This window comes from Artibeus jamaicensis, unplaced genomic scaffold (genome assembly GCF_021234435.1).
Source record: "Artibeus jamaicensis isolate MK-2021 breed Jamaican fruit bat unplaced genomic scaffold, CSHL_Jam_final contig_233, whole genome shotgun sequence".
Taxonomy (NCBI): domain Eukaryota; kingdom Metazoa; phylum Chordata; class Mammalia; order Chiroptera; family Phyllostomidae; genus Artibeus; species Artibeus jamaicensis.
In genome coordinates this window covers 23,649,750-23,671,314 of record NW_026521486.1, presented here as the reverse complement: position 1 = coordinate 23,671,314, position 21,565 = coordinate 23,649,750, and the positions used below count along the sequence as shown (strand labels likewise).

Genomic DNA, 21,565 nt, shown 5'->3' with positions numbered 1-21,565 from the left:
GACTTGTGTTCCGTGTAGAGTCCCATATAGTGACTCGACTTTATTTAAAGCTTTGAAGCATTTGGTGGACTTAAAACATGAATCATTAGACATTTTCTAGGTACTGCTCCAGTTTCATTAGTTGTCTTCAGTCTGTTCAGATGATATGTTTCTTCTTGATTCAGTTTGGAAAATTGTACATTTACAGGAATTTATCCATTTCTTCCATCAATTAAGTTTAAACTGCAATCATTAGAGATGTATGAAATATTTTGCTTCTTATGTTTCCTTAATTTTCTTCTCTTTACACTTTTTATGTCATGTCATTAACTACTAGTCATATATTTGAGTCCTGCTTGCTTATTATGTTTAAATTTAATTGATGGCTTATTTACTACAAAATCTTATGTGAGATTTAGTGTTTTAAAGGTACACATTTTTAGGTAAATAATTTTTTCTTAAATAAAGTAAAAAAAAGGATCCTGTAAAACTTTCAGTATTTCTTCTTTTTTCTTCTTCTTCAACTAAATTTATTGGGGTGAGATTGGTTAATAAAATTATATAGTTTTCAAGTGTACAGTTCAATAAGACATTGTCTGGACATTGCATTGTCAATTCAAACCTCACAGTCAAATCACGTTCTGTCACATATTTGACCCTCTTTACGTTTCTCTACCCCCACCCTCTTGCTTCTGGTAATCAACGTATTGTTTTCTACGTCTATGAGTTTTTGTTTGTTTTTCTTGTTGGTTCACGTGTTGCTTTCAGTTTTATATCCCACATAAGAATGATTCCATCTCCATATACTGTCTTCTTACATACACAAAAACCAGGTTCTCTGAAATTACCATAAAAAAAACCTGACCATCTCATACATGTTTGCAATGATTAGTTAGAGGCAGTGCCAGCTTTCTTTAATTGGGGCCTAGAAGAAAAAAGAATTTCCATTTGAAATAAAATTTATTTCACATATTAATTCTATTATAAAAGTCACTATGCATTATTAAAATATAAAGAAGCATACATTTCTTTGACAGGTTTATTAGTATATAAATAATAAATAATATTTTATTCCATTGAACTGTTATAGAACAATAATGGCAGAGTAAGAAACTCCAAAACACTGCTTCACCAAAAGCAGTGATAAAGCTGATAAAAAACACCTGATTCAAACTTTTCAGAAATCTGGAATCTAATGAAAAACTTCAGCAGCAAGGGCTTGTTTAATGAAGAATAAAGCTTCTCCATTTTCATAAGAGAGCATGTTTTATTTTATTTTTTAACATCTTTTTATTGTTGTTCAGGTACAGCTTTTTGTTTTGCCCCCTACCCCCATCTCACTCCCCCATTTCTACCCCCTCCTTGTTATTGTCCATGTGTCCTTCATAATTGTTCCGGCAAACCCTTCACCCATTTCTGCTATAATCCTCTCCCCTCTCCCCTCTGCTCACTGTCAGCCTGTTCTCAATTTCAGTGTCTTTGGTTATATTTTGCTTCCTTGTTTATTTTGTTGATTAGGTTCCTGTTAAAGGTGAGATCATATGGTATTTGTCTTTCACCACCTGGCTTACTTCACTCAGCATAATGATTTCCAGTTCCATCCATGCTGTTGCAAAGGGTAGGAGCTCCTTTCTCTCTGCTGTATAGAATTCCATTGTGTAAATGTACCACAGTTTTTTGATCCATTCATTTACTGATGGGCACCTAGGTTGCTTCCAGCTCTTAGCTATTGTAAATTGTGCTGCTATGAACATTGGAGTGCATAGGTTCTTTTGGATTGGTGTTTCAGGATTCTTAGGGTATAATCCCAGCAGTGAAACTGCTGGGTCAAAAGGCAGCTTCCAGAGGGGATTGGGGAGGGAATTTCAGGGGAAAAGGGGAAGAGTCTACAGGAATAAGTATAAAGGACACAGGGACAAAAACTAGGGGTGGTGGAAATGGGAGGGAGGTGGGGAGGGCTGGGTGAGTGGGCTGGGATGGTAGTAAAAGACAGAAAACTGTACTTGAACAACAATTAAAATTATAAAAAGAACACAAAAGGCAGTTCCATTTTTAATCTTCTGAGGAAATTCCATACTGTTTTCCACAGTGGCTGCACCAGTCTGCATTCCCACTACCAATGTACTAGGGTTCCCTTTTCTCCACATCCTCACCAGCACTTGTTTGTTGATTTGTTTATGAGGGCCATTCTGAATGGTGTGAAGTGGTATCTCATTGTAGTTTTACTTTGCACCTCTCTGATAGCTAGGGATGCTGAGCATCCTTTCATATGTCTCTGGGCCCTCTGTATGTCCTCCTTGGAGAAGTGTCTGTTCAGGTCCTTTGCCTATTTTTTAATTGGATTGTTTGTCTTCCTGGTGTTGAGTTGCACATTTCTTAAGCCAGGAATGAACCTTCAGTATTGGTGGAATTATATTTTGTGTTTATTATTAAATATTTATCTCAATTATCATTATGTAAATAGAGTTTTTCATTCATTGTCTTCTAATTGCTTTCATTTGTGCAAATGAATGCTATCTATTTTCATATGTTAATTTCACAAAGTGCTAATTTACTACATTTCTTATTATTTAAGTTGGGTTTATCATTGGCTGTCTTATATTATTTAGCTAAATTATGTCACATGGAAATACTAAATTTTTCTTTTAATTCCATATCTTAATCTTTGTATTTTGTGTTTTTTTCTAACTTAATTATATGGGCTAGTACTACCAGAATCAGGATAATAATGTGTAGAGGTAATTGTCATCAATGCCATTTTCCTGATTCTAATGCAGTATTTTTCAAGCATCATGTAATGAAACTAATTATATGCCAGCCTATAACTTAGACATTTACCTCTTAGGCATGTATTCAAGAGAATTGAGGGCATATTTTCAATAATGAGATATACAAAAATATCAATAGTAATTTTATTTATAATGGTCAAAAACTAGGAGACAAATGTTGAACAGCTTTAGAATAGATAAGTAAATTGTAACATGTGGAATACTCTTTGAATTCTATATAACACTAAAAAGAATGAGCTACTTTTTCACACACACACGAATAAATCCCACAGCCATAATATTCAGTGAGAGAAGCTATACATTGATGATAGATAGATAGATAGATAGATAGATAGATAGATGTAGATGTAGATATAGATATCATCTTAAAACAAACAAAAATAATTTATTATATTACACAGCTTCCTAAGTGTGAATACAGGAGCAGCTGAGTGAGGTCCTTCTGGCTCACGGTCTGTTGTGAGGTTGCTAGGTTGGGTTTTGCAGCCTGGGTTTTATTTATCTACAGGCTTGGCCCTGGCTGGAAAAGCTGCTTCCAGGAAGGCTCACTTACGTGGTTGTCAGCAAGAGGCTTCAGTTTCTTGCTAACTGTTCATAGGAGCCCTCAGTTCCTCACCACATGGCCCCCTCCATTGGGTTTCCCATGACATGGTAGCTGGCTTCTCTCAACTCAAGTGAAAGGAGAAAGTGTAAGGCATAATCCACACTGTTTGATATGACCTAGCCCCAAAAGTGATATACATAACTTCTGTCCTATTCCATTGGTAATGCTGACGAACCTGAACACAATGCATTTCATTTTTTCATAAGGGTTAAATTTCATGAGGCAAAGATTATCAGGAACATGTAAGAACCAAACTAGAGGGTCTAAACTCTAGTCCCACATGACTTATGTCTTTCCCACATGCAAAAATGTACACCTCTAAAATCTCATCTCATTATTCCATCACTTCAAAGTCTAAAAGTTCATCATGACTACGTGTGGATGTGAATGAGACTCATCACATGTAGTTCCTTAACTGTAGCTCCTTAGGTACCCTTTCTTTCAATCTGTAGATGTGTGAAACTACTACTAGATTTTCTTCCCTCATATACTCAATACCCAAAGGAGGATAGACTCTTTAGATGTTCTGCTTCAAATGTTTTGTGAAGAATGAAGGGGGGAGAAGTATAAAAGTGTCACTAACTTGTAGAATTCTGAGAGCCTGTTGAACAAATAATGGGACTTTCTTGATCACCACTCAGTCCTACTTTGGTCCCAAAGGAACTCTCCACAATTCTTGGGTCCACCCTGTAGGGTCTTGGTTCTGTCCTCTGAACTCTCCTTCTCTTTTCATAAAAGGTAGCATTTGTTTGTAATTTCTTAGTCTTTGTGGTGTATTTCCTGCTTACAAATATTTTGGGGAACCAAAATTCTCATTAATGTGTGTTTTATGTATGTATATATTTGTATGTCTGTATATGCATGTATATATTTTTACTGTCTGGTTTTTTTTTCAGATCAAGCTGCTTGTGCTTCTGCTGACATATTATTTTTTAATTTAGAGTCTTCAAAAATCTTACTGGGTTCACTCCATTCACAAAAGCCACAACACATTAATCTGTGTAAGCTTCTCTTATGAAGCTTCTGCTAAGAAGCCCGTGGGAACATGCACACAAGCTTGTTAGCAACCTTGTGGTTCAGCCAAGATGATCCATAAAGCACACCCTTTATATGTCCTTTGACTGACCTGAGGCACCAGCTGTGCTCTTCCTGCAACCTCAATAGAGAATTTTATAGTCACGCCCATAGCTTTGCCTTTGGGAAAAGGAAAGCATCTGGGTGCTTTCCTGACAGCACCCAGAATTTGATCTTTGCTTAGAATTCATTTCTTAGTTTTAGACATTTCAAAAAGCTGGGAATCTTCAAAACCAGTCATCTCTGGCTCTATTTTTTTCTAAACTCCTCCCATTAACTACTGTCTCCTATGGCACTGCATTATAAGCACCAGGAAGAAACCAAGCAGCATCTTCAACGCTCTGGCTGGAAATACCTTTAATCAGCGCACCTAATTCATTAGGTGCATTTTCTACTTCCCACATCACTCCAGAAAATAGAGTTGCTAAATAGAAAGAATTCCCCTTACTCCAGTTTGCAATAGCGTGTTTCTCACATCCCTGTCTCCCCTCACTGGAGGTCTTCAGTCTGCAGGACTCCCACATTTCATTCATGGCATGATTAATGGACTCATGTGTTTTAGTGGGTATTTTTCTTTATGGCATTCTTCCCTGCTGGGTACCAAAACCTGTATTTTTTACTTTCTAGTTTTGGGGGGGTTCTTTATTTTTTAAGTTATTAAATGTATTAGGTTGACATTGCTTAATAAAAATTATACAGGTTTCAGGGGTACAGTTCTATAACCCATCATCTGTGTATTGTATTGTGTACTCACCACCCCAAGTCTCCTCCCACCATCACTTATTCCCCTTTACTCTCCTCTAGCTTCCCCTACACCCCTTTCTTTCTGGTAATCACCATATGTTGTCTGTCTGCAAGGGGGGTTTTGTTTGTTTTTGTGGGGTTTTTTTACTTAATTCCTTCACCTTTTTCATCCAATTTCCTCCTCCCCTCCAATAGCTGTCAGTCTGTTCTCTGTATCTATGAGACTGTTTCTATTTTGTTTGTTAGTTTATTTTGGTCTTTAGATTCCATATGTCAGTGGAATCATGTAGTATTTGTCTTTCTCTGACTGGCTTATTCCACTTCGCATAGTACTTTCTAATCTATTGTTATGCAATGCATTATTCTAACACTTAGCAACTTGAAAGAATAAACAGTTATTACATCACACCGTTTTTGAGGGTTCGGAATTCTGAAACGATGCTGCAGGCTGGATCGGGCTCAGAGTCTCTCATGAGGTTTCCGTCAAGTTGCCAGCTCAGCCTCCATAGTCATCTGAGGGCTTGCCCAGGGCTGGAGAGTCAGAGGCTCTCAAGGGAGAGGAAGGGTTCGTGGGCGGCTGTTGGAAGTACTACACTTCCTTGTCGGTGACACAGATGAAGCTTTAGCTCCTCGTCACACAGTCCTCTCAAGGGGGCTGCTCGTGGCTTTCCCCAGAGCAAGTGATCAGGAAGGGAGAAAAGAAGATGACGCCACACTGTCTCATGATCTAGACTCAGAAGTGGCCCACTGTCATTTCCACTGTATTTCACTTGTCACACGGTTCAACCCTGACACAATGTGGGAGAAAAGTATACAAGGGTTTACACACTGGAATGTGGAGATCGTTAGCAGACAGCTTGCAGTTTGGTTCTAACACATACCTTATAGCAGGGGTGTCCAACTCATTTTTACCAGGGGCCACATCAGCTTCACCGTTGCCTTCGAAGGGCCGAAATAATTTTAGGACTGTACAAATGTAACTACTCCTTAACTGTTAAAGGAGTTGAAATTGCATTTGGCCCTTTGAAGGCAACCCCGAGGCTGATGTGGCCCCTGGTGAAAGTGAGTTGGACACCTCTACCTTATAGATTTTCACCTTTTATACTGAAACAGATTATAATACAAAGCATAGCTCTTTTGTATAACAAAATTGAGAAGTATATTTACAACTAGTATGATATAACCTAGAAAAGAATAAGGCAATGTGGAGAGCAGGGTTCATGCTATATTCTCATTTCATACACTTTGCCAAGGGTTGGCAAACTGTGACCTGTGAAGCAAATGTGTCCCACCATCTCTCTGTGTTTGTAAATAAAGCTCTACTGTAACACAGCCATTTCATGGATTTCTCTACCATTTATGTCTTCTCTTAAAATCCTATGGCAGGGTTGAGTAGTTTCAATAGAGTGGCCCACACATTGAAAATATGTGCTGCTCAGATGTTTAGAGAAGGCTTTCCAACACTGTGCTATGATCTAAAGAGAAAACATTTTAGAGGTCAAAACGTACAGAAATGAAAATGAGCATTTAAATATCCCAAGGATTTTCAGGTTTAGATAATTTTTTAAAAAATAAGGCTCCAATTAACATATTTTTTAATTTTATAACTTTTAATTAAAAATTTTAAATTTTATTTTGTTGTTCAAGTACAGTTTTCTGTCTTTTACTCCCATCTCAGCCCACCTACCCAGCCCTCCTCCCTCCCATTTCCACCCCCCCCTAGTTTTTGTCCATGTGTCTTTTATACTTGTTTCTGTAAACCCTTTCCCTTTTCCCCTGAAATTCCCTCCCCTCTCCCCTCTGATCACTGTCAGCCTCTTCTCTATTTCAGTGTTTTTGGTTATATTTTGCTTGTTTATTTGTTTTGTTGTTTAGGTTCCTGTTAAAGGTGAGATCATATGGTATTTGTCCTTCAGCACCTGGCTTATTTCACTTAGCATAATGCTTTCCAGTTCTATCCATGCTGTTGCAAAGGGTAGGAGCTTCTTCTTTCTTTCTGCTGCATAGAATTCCATTGTGTAAATGTACCACAGTTTTTTGATCCATTCATTTACTGATGGGCACTTAGGTTGCCTCCAGCACTTGGCTATTGTAAATTATGTAGGTTGCCTCCAGCACTTGGCTATTGTAAATTGTGTTGCTATGAACATTGGGGTGCATAGGTTCTTTTGGATTGGTGGTTCAGGGTTCTTAGGACATAATCCTAGCAGTGAAATTGCCAGGTCAAAAGGCAGATCCATTTTTAGTTTTCTGAGAAAATCCCATACCGTTTTCTATAGTGGTTGTACCAGTCTGCAATCCCACCAACAGTGAACTAGTGTCCCCTTTTCCCCTCAACCTCTACAACACTTGTTGTTTGTTGCTTTGTTTATGTAAAGCTTTAGTAAAATTACATAATATGAAGAAGCAGGAGAAAGAGAATTCAAATGAGGTCCGCAGTTATTTGGGGACCAAAGACAGCCCAGTGACAAGCTCCCAGTATATTTCTGTGTGTGTGAAGACACGATTCACCTCTGGATGAAGCTGCTGACACAGGGTTTCAGGAGAGCTCGAGCAGAAATTCCCCACAGATCTGGTCACACAGAAATAGGATTTCTAACTCATTATTTCAAGTGTAAGTTATCAATTAAAAATTGGCCCTCGGTTACACTCAATAATTTTGAACTTCAAAGAACTTACCATAAATAGTTCATCATGGCCAAGAGTGAAAAACTGACTCGAGACCAAACTTGGCTGAGCTCCCTCCGGCAGCAACCGTTACGGTTTGATTCTGGTCAAGGCACAGGGCTGGGCTGCAGCCTGGGCCCCGGCTGGGGCGAGTGTGAGAGGCACTGATCAATATGCCTCTAGGATATTGATGCTTCTCTCCCTCTCTTCCCCTCCCTTCTCCTCTCTCTCTGTAAATAAAACCTTCAAAGACGCTGAGTCACAAGCCTATCCTGAAATAAGCAGAGGGCTGTCTCAGGGCAACTGTAAAATAAATCTATTTTTTAAGCAAACTTAGAAGTCACTATAATGGGGGAACTAAAAAGTAATATGCAGTGTTTAAATTTAATAAACTATGAAGTAGCAGTGACAACATATTTTAGGGGTATGTTGGTACAGTAAGCAAATCTCTAAGATGACCAACCAAACTCCCATGCCCTCGTATATACCTGTACAGTCCTCTCCCCTTAAATTTGAGTAGGGTTTATGAATACGGTGTGATTTACATCCCGAATAGTGGCAAAGACTGGGCTGTTTTTAGAGGTAATTAAAGTCCCAAGGGAATTCCGGTCAAGATGTCAGTGTAGGTAAACTTGGCCTCCTCACACAACTGTCTCAGAAACAAGCTGCCCTCCCCACAGTCTTTTGTTCTATGGTTCTTCTTTAACCAGAACTGTGTTAGGAACTGTGGTTCTCAATGCCAGAGTTAGTAAAAAGGAAAACATATTTAATTAAAAGTTATACGGGTTTAAAACAATGGGAGAATTCTGCTGTTAAATCTCACTCCCTTAAGAAATGAACATACACCCATAAACACACAGCCCTGCCGTCCCCCGTTTGCCCAGTCAGACCAGCCTCAGAGCATGCCAATCAGAAATACCACCTTCCAGAAGGGAAAAAAAACAGAGTCCGTAGCTCACTTCTCCTGGTTCCTCCCAGTAATCCATGCTCAACTGGGCAGGTCTCCCGCAGTTCCAAAACCATCAACTGTGTCGCTGTGATCTCCAGTTCTTAATCCAAAACAACATGGCACCCCCATAAGGCCCGCTGACAAGAGTACTTTCACCACTATTGACCTGCATGGTCCCACAAAGGTTCCACATTTTCTCCCGTTGTCCTGATCCCACCCGGCAGCCCACCCTTTTGTTTCAATCCCAGACTGCATCCTCCTCCATAACCCCAGTTTTGACTCCTCCCACAATCGGCTACACTTGCTAACACTCCTGAATTTTCTGCCTTTCTTGGCTGCCATAGATAGTCTGGGGAGGTATGGCCCCATGACATGGAGCAAACCATCTTCAAGCTCTTGTACAGGGACTGTAACATTGGGGGAGCTTCCTCCCAGCTTTATCACAGGTCAGAGTCACACACATCTCCCTGGCTCCACACAGGCAGAGGTTTTAATGTTATTAAAACACTGGCCAAGTTGTTCAGATACCCCCCATTATACAACCACATCAAAATTACAACTAAATTATTAAACAACCATCACTCAGAAGCATCAGAAACTGGGTTGAAGAGAAGTCTGATAACTACAGAATCAAAGAAACTGCAACCATCCATACTGGTAGGAAGGGTGTGGACCCAGAATGTGCTGGTCCCACATCTATGGTGGATAAAAATTCAGGAGACATATCTTGGGAGCAAGGTGTCCCAGCCCCACACCAGGCCTCCCAGCTGAGGGTGCCAGTGGCAGGAAGATAAGTCCCCATAACATGTGACTGCAAAAAAAACTTAAAGAACGTACACATGGACTTATTCAAACTCCCTCTGAGCTCCAACACAGGAGTAGCAGTTTGAAAGGAATCAGTGGCATATAGAGAGGAGCTGAAGTATCTGGCAACAAGGTGGGAGCTGAAGGAGAGCTTTCTCTCAGACATAAATGCAGGCAGAGGCCATTGTCCCTTTACTGAGCTCTTCCTCTACAGCCACAAAGTCGATTGGCAGGTGCCATATCTGACACTCTGTCAAACTGGCTAACACTGTTTGCTCAGCCCTGAAGATCCCCTGAGACTTCCTCCCACACAACTTATTGACCCACCCAAATTGTTAACTGGGACTTTTCCATATAAATAGCTGGTCTTAGCTCATGCTTCAGAACTTCATAAATCCTATCAAAACAACAGCCAGCCTCAGTGAGCTCCCAGGCCTGGCGCTAGCAGCAGCCAGCCTCGATTCACATTTGGCATCACCTGGAATCTCCAAGCCCAGCACAAACAGCAGGCTTCTCAGATTGCTTTATAGCTAAGGCACAGTGGTCCTGGGCAGAACACAGGTGGGGACTGACCTTGTTCTGCACCATCTGGGAAACCCCAGAGCCTGCTATCCAGTGGACAGCTATAGACTGCTTTGAAGCACCACCACCCTGCCCCTGCACAGCTGATCCACCACAGAGGGCAGAGGTTGGTGGCCATTGGTCTTAGCCAATCGTTGTATCTGACTGGCCTGTGTAAGTCCAACCCATTGGTTGGGAACAGCAACCGAGGCTCAAGTATAAGAGGAAAGTATACTCAGCCCATACAAAGGAGGCTCCTCAAATACTCAGCTTGGATGATAGAGGAGGCTCTGCCATTGAACCCTATGGGACACCTACTACATTAGGCCAAGCTACCAAGACAGGGAGTCATAGCAGCTCTACCAAATACATAGAAACCAACACAAGGAGACTGTCAAAATAAGTACATAGAGAAATACGGCCCAAATGAAAGCATATCGAAACTCCAGAAAAGGAACTAAATGAAATGGAGATAAGCAATCTGTCAGATGTAGACTTCAAAAGACTATTTATAAAGATACTCATAACACTTAGTGAGGACCTCAACAGGATAAAAGGGGTCTAGTTGGAAACTATGGGTACAATAATTGAAATAAAGGACAATTTACAGAGAAACAACAGTAGAGTAGGTGAAGCTGAGAATCAAATTAATGATTTGGAACATAAGGAAGAAAATAACAACCAATCTGAATAACAAGAAGAAAAAAGAATTAAAAAATGAGGATAGGATAAGCAGCTTCTGGGACAAGTTCAAATGATTAGAGTGTTAGCCCAATATGCCAAAGTTGTGGGTTTGATCTCTAATCAGGGCACATGAGAGTGAACAAATGGCCCTGGCTGGTGTAGCTCAGTGGATTGAGCACAGACCTCCAAACCAAAGGTTGCCAGTTCGATTCCCAATCAGGGCACATGCCTGGGTTGTGGGCCAGGTACGCAGTGGGGGATGCATGACAGGCAAACACACATTGATGTTTCTCTCCTTTTAAATAAAAAAAAATGAACAAATGAATGCATAAGTGGGTGGAATAACAGATTGATCTCTCTCTTTCTTTCATCTATAAATAAAACATTTAAAATTTTTAAATCAACTTTGGGTTTTCAATTATTATGATTTAATTAAAATGTTTTTTAGTAAACAAATAGAGATGTCAATATAAATATCTTAAGGCGTACGTCCAACAATTTTTTTAAAAAATAAATTGGCTTCTGAAGTCTTTGAGGCTGGGGAAAATCCCATTCGGGTCAGGACAGCGGATCTTACTGCGTCCCCACTCTTCTTTGACATACTCAGAAACCCCTCAATAAAATGGGCTGCTCCTTCTCCTTCTGTCCCTTGTCCCCCTAAAATGGAATTGTTCGGTTTTGACAAACTTTAGAAAAGGGTTTTAGGGTTGATTAGTGATTACGATTCTTAATGCATATGTGACTTTTTTACTGACTGATAAGCATATGGCAAGAAAGGCCTGTGGAGTAAAGAAATAGATATGGTAAATGTGTGTGGTTAGGGCTCAGATCCTTCACAAAATACAAGCACAGTCACATAGAAAAACATATTTGGCAAAAGACTTCTGATTGTCCTACAGAAATCAGGAGCAGCAAGACGCAAATCTGTTCTCCTGTGAAGTCGGATGATAAATACAAGGAAATTGTCATATAGCACTTTCAGCTCCAAATTGACACATATAGATGTATAGATAGCCAATAAGAACTAACTTCTAGACAAACAAAAACGAGATGGGAATTCCCAATTTAGTATGCCACACAAATCTGAAATGATCTTAATATATATTTTTGATGTGAATTGTTTTATTTAAATTACTGCAAAAAATTTAAAATATGCATGAAAATATATTACATTTAATACTGAACATGTACACTAAATCAAAATATTCATGAAATTCTTTATATTGATGTTTTACAACTGCTGATGTAAGTGCACAAATTTTATCAGTTGTAAAATACATGGTTTCAAATATATCAATATTTTTTATAAGATAACATGAAACATTTTATGGATAAGAGGTAAACTTACCCTTTTAGTAATACTGGACCTCATTGCCCACCCCTTCTGGCCTAAGCAACACCTATATGAGCTGTTGTTGACAGATATAATAGTTTTGTTTTGTGCAGGGTTCATCCAAAACATTTCCAGATGGGCTATAAACTATGCAGTTCCTTGTATTTGAAAATTTAGTGACTGGAAGTCTGTAATGAAAAATAACATGTTATCATATCAGAAAAGGAAATGAGAATGTTGAGGGATGGTGTTTTTTTATTAAATAACACAATTTTTAAAGCATTTGAATGACGTATTCACATATTGAGTCATGGTAGTTTTTCTTTCAATAGCCACAGTTTTCATGATTTCAAATACAACAGCACAAAAACTCATTTATTGCCTCAATAATGAATAGCTTTGAGGCCATAAGTGTTTAAATTCTGTATTGTTATTATTGAGTTTTATAAATGATAAACTTTGCTTCTATTTTATTTAAAGATGCATTGACTAATTTAGTCTAGGAAAACAAATCAGAGCATAAGATTTGTCACGGATGATGCTGCAAATGCATGTTAATGAATAAAAATGAGATTTTAAGATTACTGGTGTGCAAAAATGAGCCCAGCATATTTAAAGCATGAAGAGATGCTTAGAATATTGGGCTTCACTAAAATAAAGAAAATGATGGCTACCCTGGTTTCCCTGGATACCATCTGCATTTGTGAACATCTTTCTACATGTACCACACAGCCAAGGGCTTGTACAAAGTTAAAAAAAAACACTATATATCAAAACTTCTTCAATGGTCGCAAGTATACTAACTTGTATCACTTGAGCATATACACATGGATGTTCTAGATAGAGCTAAAATTGTCACTCACTTGTATTATACTCTCTTCTGTATTCACATGCTTTAGATAGGTTATCATAGCTACAGCGTTCCTGTAAGTTACATTCTCTAGTCACATCTAAGAACAAACTCATACAGAATGGAAAAAATCTTGATTTCCAGAAACTTACTGGTCTGGGATGAGAGCAGAGCCATTTTCCCACAACCAGGCATCACGTTCTTTGCTGTAAGAGAGTCCAATCCAGTAAAAATGTGTATTGGATCTCATGAAGCGCTGCTTAGAAACAGAGACAAACATTTACTTAATTTGAGTCTATTCTTTGAATAACGCAGTCTGTGTCCAGCATAAGAGTCAACCTTGAAATTACTCAAACTGAAATAATTTTTAAGCTCTAGTTAGGAGGTATAGTCACATGCTTCAAATTTGTCATTTATCAAATCCATTCATTTATGGAGACAAAGATCTTACTTCCTGTGGGAATGAATGATGTAAAGGGAGTTACGGTTTTCCTGTAACACTTTCTTCATACCATCTCAACAATCCCATCTGGTCCCAAATCAGCAGTATCTTGAGGAATAAATTTCACAGATCTAACCTATTCATCCTGTACTAAGCACAGTTTCTTCATGCAGCTAGAGAAGTTTTTTACTTTTTCATAAGAGGTAGGTAATTTTGTGATCATATTATCCATATTTAGGTCACATGATATCCTAGTATGTTGACAACTGCTATATAACTGCAAAATAAATTATAAATTTAATTATAGAAATAAAAATTATAAACTTGTTTACTTATATCTTTGAATAAAAATAATGACTCATTATTCCTTACTTGATTTCCCTCTAACAAGTCTCTTATATTTTATATGGCACCTCTCTGGATTTTTACTCATAATATAAATCTTTAAGAAATTCTATGTAGATTCTATAATTGGTTGTTTCAAGGTTTAGGAAATCAGTAAGCTATTAGTTCAAATATAACAATCCAGTTACTCTGTGATTAAAGACTTGATTCAAAGAATTCAGTTCACTTAAATGGTATATTTTCTTAAGTCAAAGAAAATGAGAATTAAATACTTGCCAATTCATTTCCATTGTGCAACTGAAGCAGAGTAGAATTTTGAGAAGCACAGGATTTCTTGCTCTCTGCCCAAGGTTTAGAATCACTAGAAATGAAATAACAGTTGCATTGGTATCCAATCCACTTTTCTTGGCAAGAACAGCAGCCAGAGTCTAAGAGAAAACATAAAGTATGTTTGATAGCATTGTATATTTGATATAATCAATGTTATTTACTCATTCAAAAGTTATTTGCTATTGATTCTTTTTAAACAAATATTGTTTAAAAATCTAATAATATACTATAATTCAGGGATAATAATGTGACCAGGTCAGACTTGAACTTTTTTTCATGGGAATTATCTATCCTGAAGATAGAGTCAGAATTATACGATTTCTAATCATGCATTAGTAATACATAATGCTAACTTGGGAAAATACACACAGAAATTCAATATGTTAAAACATTGTGAGCAGAGTATAGGATGGGAGCATTTAGAAGAATTCTTTTGAGAAAGTGACCCAAAGTTGAGTCACTTTGGGTGTAAATAGGAGTAGATTAAATGAAAGGGATATTTAAGGGAGAAAGGTATCTTGGCATATTTCCTGAGTCAGAAAGAATATGGTACATTGGGGTAATTCTGATATATGTTTGATTATTTATTTTCTAAATGAAGTTCAGTAAAACAATTGGATCATTTAGTTTAAGGAGCAATAGCATCTTGAATATGTATTATCCTAAGTGATAAAAGTCAGAATACATGTATGAATACATGGTATTCATATCTTTGCCAAATGAAGTTGTAGCAAAGAATGGTATTTACAGGGCCTGGGAGGTGAGGGCAAAGGCGGAGGTGTTGACTGAAGGTTGAAGTCCTCCAGTTAGAAAATGAATAAATTCGGATCATCTACTGCAGAGTACTGGGTTGATAGTTAGCAATGTTTTATTCTATACCTGTAATTTGCTAAAAGAGTAGATTTCAGTGTTTTCACCATAAAAGAAAATTTAAAAAATAATTATGTGAGGTGCTGGAATAGATAGCTAATATTCTAATCATAATCATATCACAAAATATTTCAACACACCAAACACTTTAAATTGTGAATTGTTATATGCCAATTATATCTCAATACAGCTAGAAAAATGCAAACAAGATATAAATGGATTGCTATATAATCACAGAAGATGGGGAAACAACTTTGAGAGTGAAAAAAAACACTAAAAAATTGGACTTTAAACTGGCCTAACCTGATAAATTTCTGCACTATATTCTTATTCATGAAAGAAAAAGAAGTAAAGGTAAAGAGATATAAAAGTATATCACAAGGAAACAAAGGCAGATCATTAGGATGGCTATCGTGTGTACTCTAATATCTTTTTGATTTGTTACTTAAACATGAGTACTGTTGCAAGAAAAATATGACATTTCAGGTTAACATGTTCTTTATAATTAAATATATCAATGATATGCATTCATGGTAATTTAAAAATTCTTATATTAGAGAACAATGACATGAGACTATTCTAAAATTAGTAGGTAAACTTGGATTACCACACGTAATGTTCCATTATGCTGCTGTGTGGGAAAAATAAGAAAACTTTTTCACCCTCTGCCAACACAAAGGTTTTCCAAAGTATGAAACTCACCTTTCTGGGGTGCAGGGGTGGGTCCTGAAGATGCTGTTGGCTGGTTATCTGGTTCAATAAATGCTATGAGAAATAATTAGAAATGTACTTAGTTAGATACAGGTTTCTGAAATAACACAATGTTACACCTTAGTAAAATGAAGCCTTTCACATTGAATGGGTTCATCACAGTTTTTATCTTTATATAAACTTGCCTAGAAAAACTTACTGTTTTTCATCAAAATTCCCAAAATAGCCATCAACACAAGGGCTGTTACTCCTAACATCCCAGAAATCAACCTCCACAGAGTGGTCTGAGAAGCTGTAGAGAGAAAGAGGCAGAGACATGAGTTAAATAACAAACACAGGAGCTGCAGAAACCAGGGAAGAAAATTTTAAAAATTTCTTTGGCTTCACAACACAACCATCTTGCCAATGAAACATTGGAAATTGAAGGCATGTCCCACTCCACCCACTACTAAAATTTTAAGGTATACATTATTCTTCCAAGAAAATATCCATAACTTTTGCTCTTTACTAGCTCTGTCTCAGAAAGGTGGATTTGACAATTTTTTTTGTTAAATTTGGCAAATGAGCACAGAGATCTGGACTAAGACGGTATTAATAGTGACCAAGTTCTGTGTTAGGACTTGCATAACAGATATTACTTTTATTTTCCCAGGAAAAATGAAAGATGGTCATCTAACTCTCAGTAGGCAGACGAGAAAATTTAGAAGCCATTAATAATGTTATTTTCTCAAGTATCAAAACTAGTGAATACCCAAGTCTGAAATCAAATGAAAATTTGCCTTGGACCAGTCTTTAACACATTCTATCGTCGTCACAATAATACTCCTTGAGATGTGCTCGCCTGCTAATCTCAATGCATTTGCTCTTTGGAGAAAGATCAGGGTCTCCTGGATCTGTAGAGGTTTTCCAGGGATGAGAAGACATAGGAGCATCTGAACCTGGTGTGAGGAGAGGTTCCCCAACCACTCCATGGGCAATACCGTGGGGACTTAGATTCACTCCACAGTATATTATCCATCATACAAGCAACTATTTCTTGTACAAGCACATTACATTTCCTATACCCATAGTTATTTGTTTATAGTCATTTCCCCCAAATAATCTAACATCAGGAAATTCCACATGAACTTTAGCACACTCCCAAAGAGTGTTGACATTAACAACAGTCCAGTGCGTCAAACTGTTAATCTGGGTGGGTTTGGGATGTGACAACATAAATGTTAAATTTCTAAATAGCACTTGTCAGCATTGTGTCATTAGTATTTGCCATTCTCTATTTCCTCTGTGTTAGAATTAAGTTGCTCATAATTAACCAGGTAAACTCCAATCCCACTACTGATTTAGAGGTATCCTTGTTATTTCTGTTTTTATTTTATGACGGGATTTCACATACCTGCCATGAGAAATGTTGTTCCAGTATCCGTCAGGTTGTTTGCTTGTTCAAGAAGAACGTTGTCAGATCACAGGATTGAGCAAGAGGCTAGGAATCTGAGAGTTGAGTGTGTATTTAAGTGATGTTCTTGAATCATCTATTGGTGAGACCCAGATGTATAGTATGAATAGGAGGTAGAAAGTCACTAGCTTTGAAAATGTCCCTGGAACCACAATACAGGAAATAGTCACTTGTGTAATTGTACTTGTGTAAAGCAAACACTCTGACTATCATAAAAAAGAGCTGAAAGGAAGCATTTTTTTATGTTTGAAAATCAAAATCATCTTAAAAATTATTAGAACATAGGGAAAAAAGGTGGTCAACCCAAACTTAAATTTACTTACTATAATGAAATTTCTTACAGAATTTTTCTTCTTTAATGATGAGAAACATTTATAACTGACTTGTGCTGTTCACAAATTAAAGCACTTGGCACATATTAGCTTATTTATTTCAAAAATGGCTTAAAATGAAGATATGCAAATATATGCATTTTTCCAGAGAAAAAACTAAGTCAGAGCTAACTACTTGACCAAAGACAGTAAGTGTGAGGCCCAAGACTTTCTCCAAAACACACATGCAATGTATTTCAAATCAGGCTTATTCCTCTGGGTCTCTGCCTTGTAATTCTGATTTCTTTTCTCTAGCAGAGAGTGGTTGGTATTTCCATCTCTCATTGTATGCTTCTGATCCCTGCCTCATTCACTCAGCTATGGAAGGGGAATATCAAAAATGTAGAATCAGAGCGACTTCCCATTCTGTTCCATGCACACACAGAGACACGCACACGCACCCTGTGCTCTAAAACTGCTTCTGCTGGTCTCTGCCCACAGCAGAGCGCCCATTCCCATGAGCCTTAAAAGCTTCCAGCACTGATTCCTCCAGAGCACCTTTCCTTGCCAGTCTTTGAACGTGATGTCAGTTGCTGTATTATCTCTATTTTTACTAGCATATTAATCATTACATTTTTACTGTGTTATCTCATTTAGATAATATACTGATAGTTAAATTTACACTTTTTTTGTTCTCAGAGGAATAATCTTATTAGTAGGGAATTAAAATGTAGGACAGATAATTAGAATAAAATCCTTAAGAGTAAGTACTTTGATCTCTGCTGATGAAGTAGGTAAGTATCTGGAAATACAATCTACCAGTCATCCACCTATAAAGCAGACTCTCAAGTAAGTTTTTCTTCTTTATATGATTTATGTTTAAGCATTGTGATATTACCATCAATGAACTTCTTCGTTGAAGACAGTCTTTTCAACCAAAAAAAGAGGAAAAACAAAAACAGAAAACAAGGAATGTGATTTTATTTTTCAGTTTCCATGAAGTTAAAATTTTTCTATCTTTTTATGCAGAGTGTGCATAGATGCTTTAATTCAACCACCAAAATTGATGGAATTTCCATTGTAACCAGATAATGTAGACCAAAAAAAGCATTCATCCAGACTTTAAGCAAACCCGTGTTGAAAAGGGTGAAGTATCGATGATCCTGTGCCCACTTGGAGTCTATTCATTTTTAGCTCTAATTTTGGACAAAGATGAACTAGAAAAAATTGCTTTCAGTTTTTTGCTTTTCTTGCTGCATGAAAAGTCCCCTCAGGTAAATAGAAGTTTAAGATTTTGTTTTCAAATTTAGTCTTGAGATCATACAGATTTGGGACCGAATATCTAGTAGGTGTTATTCCTATACTTCCCACATTCACAAGATGACCTTCATTTGGAAGCTGTTCTAAGTTTTCAGATCCATGTTTGGTGAGATTTACCTAAAACACTGTCTTCTTTTTTCACCTTAGTTCACTTAATTAGAAATAAATGTTCATCAAAGTTGTGTTCAAGGATCGTAGGTTCAACTCATAAAAACAGATGAACACACACACCTAATGCACTCACACAAAAGATGTATATAAAAATGCTCCCTTTCATTCTTTCTGAATTAAGCCAGCCCTGGTTTACTCTTTGATTCCTTCTTGTACATGGTTAGTTGAACTGATCTTGTGCCAGGGCCCCTATCACTTATCTACATGTGGAGCAGTGGCTCTTATTGCCCCACCGACATCCCTCGCTATATTTGTGAGCTCTGGCCAACCAGTACCAGCATCTGCAGACTTTTTTCTCCTAGAACTGCTGAAAGCCCTCCTGATCTCACACATGGCTGTCAGAAGTAATGAGGAATTATCACCTGGATGGGCTTTAACCAGTGAGCCTCAGGATTTGGGGTAGCCAAGCACTGTCAGCCCTCGAAAAGGCAATTCTGAACACTAAGGTTTGTCCCATTTCCCAAAATCACTCAACAGTGTTAACTTCTAATTTCCTCTTCTGGTAGCTACACTCAAGAGATCAACCTTTATTGTGTTCTGCCTGCCCTCCCCTGGATTAACACCCTTTCTGACCTTTATTCCAGGCTCATCCAAAATAACTTTGCACTCAAAACCAAACTCAAGGTCTGATGCAGATAGAACCCAGACTGAAATGGTGCTGCAATGTTCAGATTTAGTTACATGTGTGTTTTTGAGAAGTTAGATATCCTTTCAGAAGACACATCTCTGTTTGCAGGAAATCCTCTTCCCCCATGGCCATTGGAGGCGACCACAGTTTTTCTCCACAGTAATTTACCATTGCCCTTTGTGCAAAGCAAGTAATGATTCTAATAACTGCATCATTCCAGACAAAGAAGGAGCTAGGGAATATAAACTAATGGCCCCTTAAAATATGAACAGTGAGGTCTTTTCTCTGTCTAGCAATTTCTAACTAAAATATTACAGAACATAGTAATAGTATATATGCTAATATACCCAAGTGGTAAATTTATTTTGATCTCACTGATTTGAAAATGCATGCATTCCCTAAATGAAAAGAAAATGGTTAGCATCGGGGTGCAACTTATTTTCCTAATGAGGGAGAGGGAAGACTCTGAAAAAGAAAAAAGAAAACGAGAAGGATTCTGGACTGACAAATTCTTCTGTAAACATGTTACTAACAAAACTGCTAGCAAACACTGGTGGGTTCTGCTTGTCAAAATCTTTACCTATTGAATATTTTAGCAGGATGTATTAGAGTATCTAAAACTATTTGTGGCTAAAACAAAAGATAGTACTAGAATCTGTGGGTTGATAGAGTACAACTTCCTGGAAAATGTCACATCTGAGTTTAAAATAGAGATATACAATGGCCAAAGCACCACCTTTTATGTGTGCGATGCAGTCACAACCTCCCACTGGAGAGCTCCTTTGTTATTCTTTGGGTCTGGACCACAGTGTGTCCTAAGGTGGACAGAAGGACCTGGGCATCTGCACTGCAGGCCTGGATATCTCACTGCTTTGTCTGTACTTCACAAGCATTGTACCACTAAATTACCAGCCAAGGTGGATACTGAGTAAAGTCTCTAAGAATGTTTGTGAGTCTGATTTAACAGCCCAATCCCTCGTGTTACCATCTCGATGAATTGGTAACTTCTGTTCCCATAGGTCATGAGAAACATCATGCATGCTCTTGGCATGCATGATGGTAGAGTTCACATGCAGCAGAGTTATTGTGGTCCTTCTCATGTCCCTGGGAACTTCCATTGTGCCAGGCATATTTCTGCACCCTTATGCCTGGAGCCTTCTGGATCTTCTCCCTCCAGATCTGCTAAAAGCTTAGCTGCCCTCACATCCGTGAATCTCCAGATCTGATGTATAATTATCACAGCTACTTTTGCCCCTCTAATATTCAGAGACTCTCTAGGGATACGTGTTGGAAAAAGGAAATGTTGGGGGGGGGATGCGTTTCTTTTTTTCTAAGACTTTAAAAAGTTTTTCTGACATGGAGGAAGGAGATGAAGCTAATAGTGAAATGGTGAAATGGTGGAGGATGGTGGAAGGTGAAAAGGAGAGGTCCGAGTGGCAGGCCTGATGCTGCTGATAAAAAAACACGCTGTGAGAAAAAGGGATGCATTGGGTGAGCCTCAGGTAGCACTCAGATCAACATGTCTCTTCATTGGTATCTCGGATCATGAGGGGAAGTGAGGAAACTTCTGAAAAAACTCATCCGAGAGTGTTGTATACTTCCTGCTGTGAAGGCACATTCTAGCCATTCCTGCCATTAGCTGGAGATGATTTTCCTTAAGAAGAGACACTATCCATTGTGTTTAACACACTCAGACAACATTGTTTCCTGCAATATTCAATAATCTTTGTAAGCATTCAGGAAAACATAGTGATAATAATAATTAGTAAACTAAAAACAAGCTGGAACCCTGTAATTAGATAGAAAAGACTATTTCTGAACCTTGGTTTGGTTAGAAAATGAAATTCAAGATTTATCCTTGGTTGAAAAATAATAAAACCCCTCTCTATTCTTTTCCAAAGAGGGCTGATAAAAGTAGAAAACCCAGAATGAGAATCGGTTGTCTT

The 21,565-nt window shown here is 37.9% G+C and overlaps 1 protein-coding gene across 3 annotated transcripts; it reads right to left on the bottom strand.

Annotated features, from left to right (window-relative positions):
• Window positions 1-6,958: 6,958 nt before the first annotated feature.
• Window positions 6,959-17,325, bottom strand: LOC119065731 (natural killer cells antigen CD94-like). 3 transcript variants are annotated; one of them, XR_005085641.2, is made up of 7 exons: window positions 17,130-17,317; window positions 15,936-16,028; window positions 15,728-15,790; window positions 14,102-14,253; window positions 13,191-13,297; window positions 12,204-12,376; window positions 6,959-11,634 (listed from the first exon to the last, which is right to left on the bottom strand). XR_005085641.2 is itself a non-coding variant. In XM_037167866.2 (6 exons), exons 1-6 carry the CDS (start codon window positions 17,134-17,136, stop codon window positions 12,256-12,258), a joined length of 543 nt encoding a protein of 180 aa, XP_037023761.2. In that variant the 5' UTR covers window positions 17,137-17,325; the 3' UTR covers window positions 6,959-12,255. The 3 variants fall into 3 exon arrangements, 2 of the variants coding, with proteins under 2 accessions (XP_037023761.2, XP_037023763.2); XM_037167866.2 differs by having other exon boundaries at window positions 6,959-12,376; window positions 17,130-17,325; XM_037167868.2 differs by having other exon boundaries at window positions 6,959-12,376; window positions 13,191-13,294; window positions 17,130-17,315.
• Window positions 17,326-21,565: the final 4,240 nt, after the last annotated feature.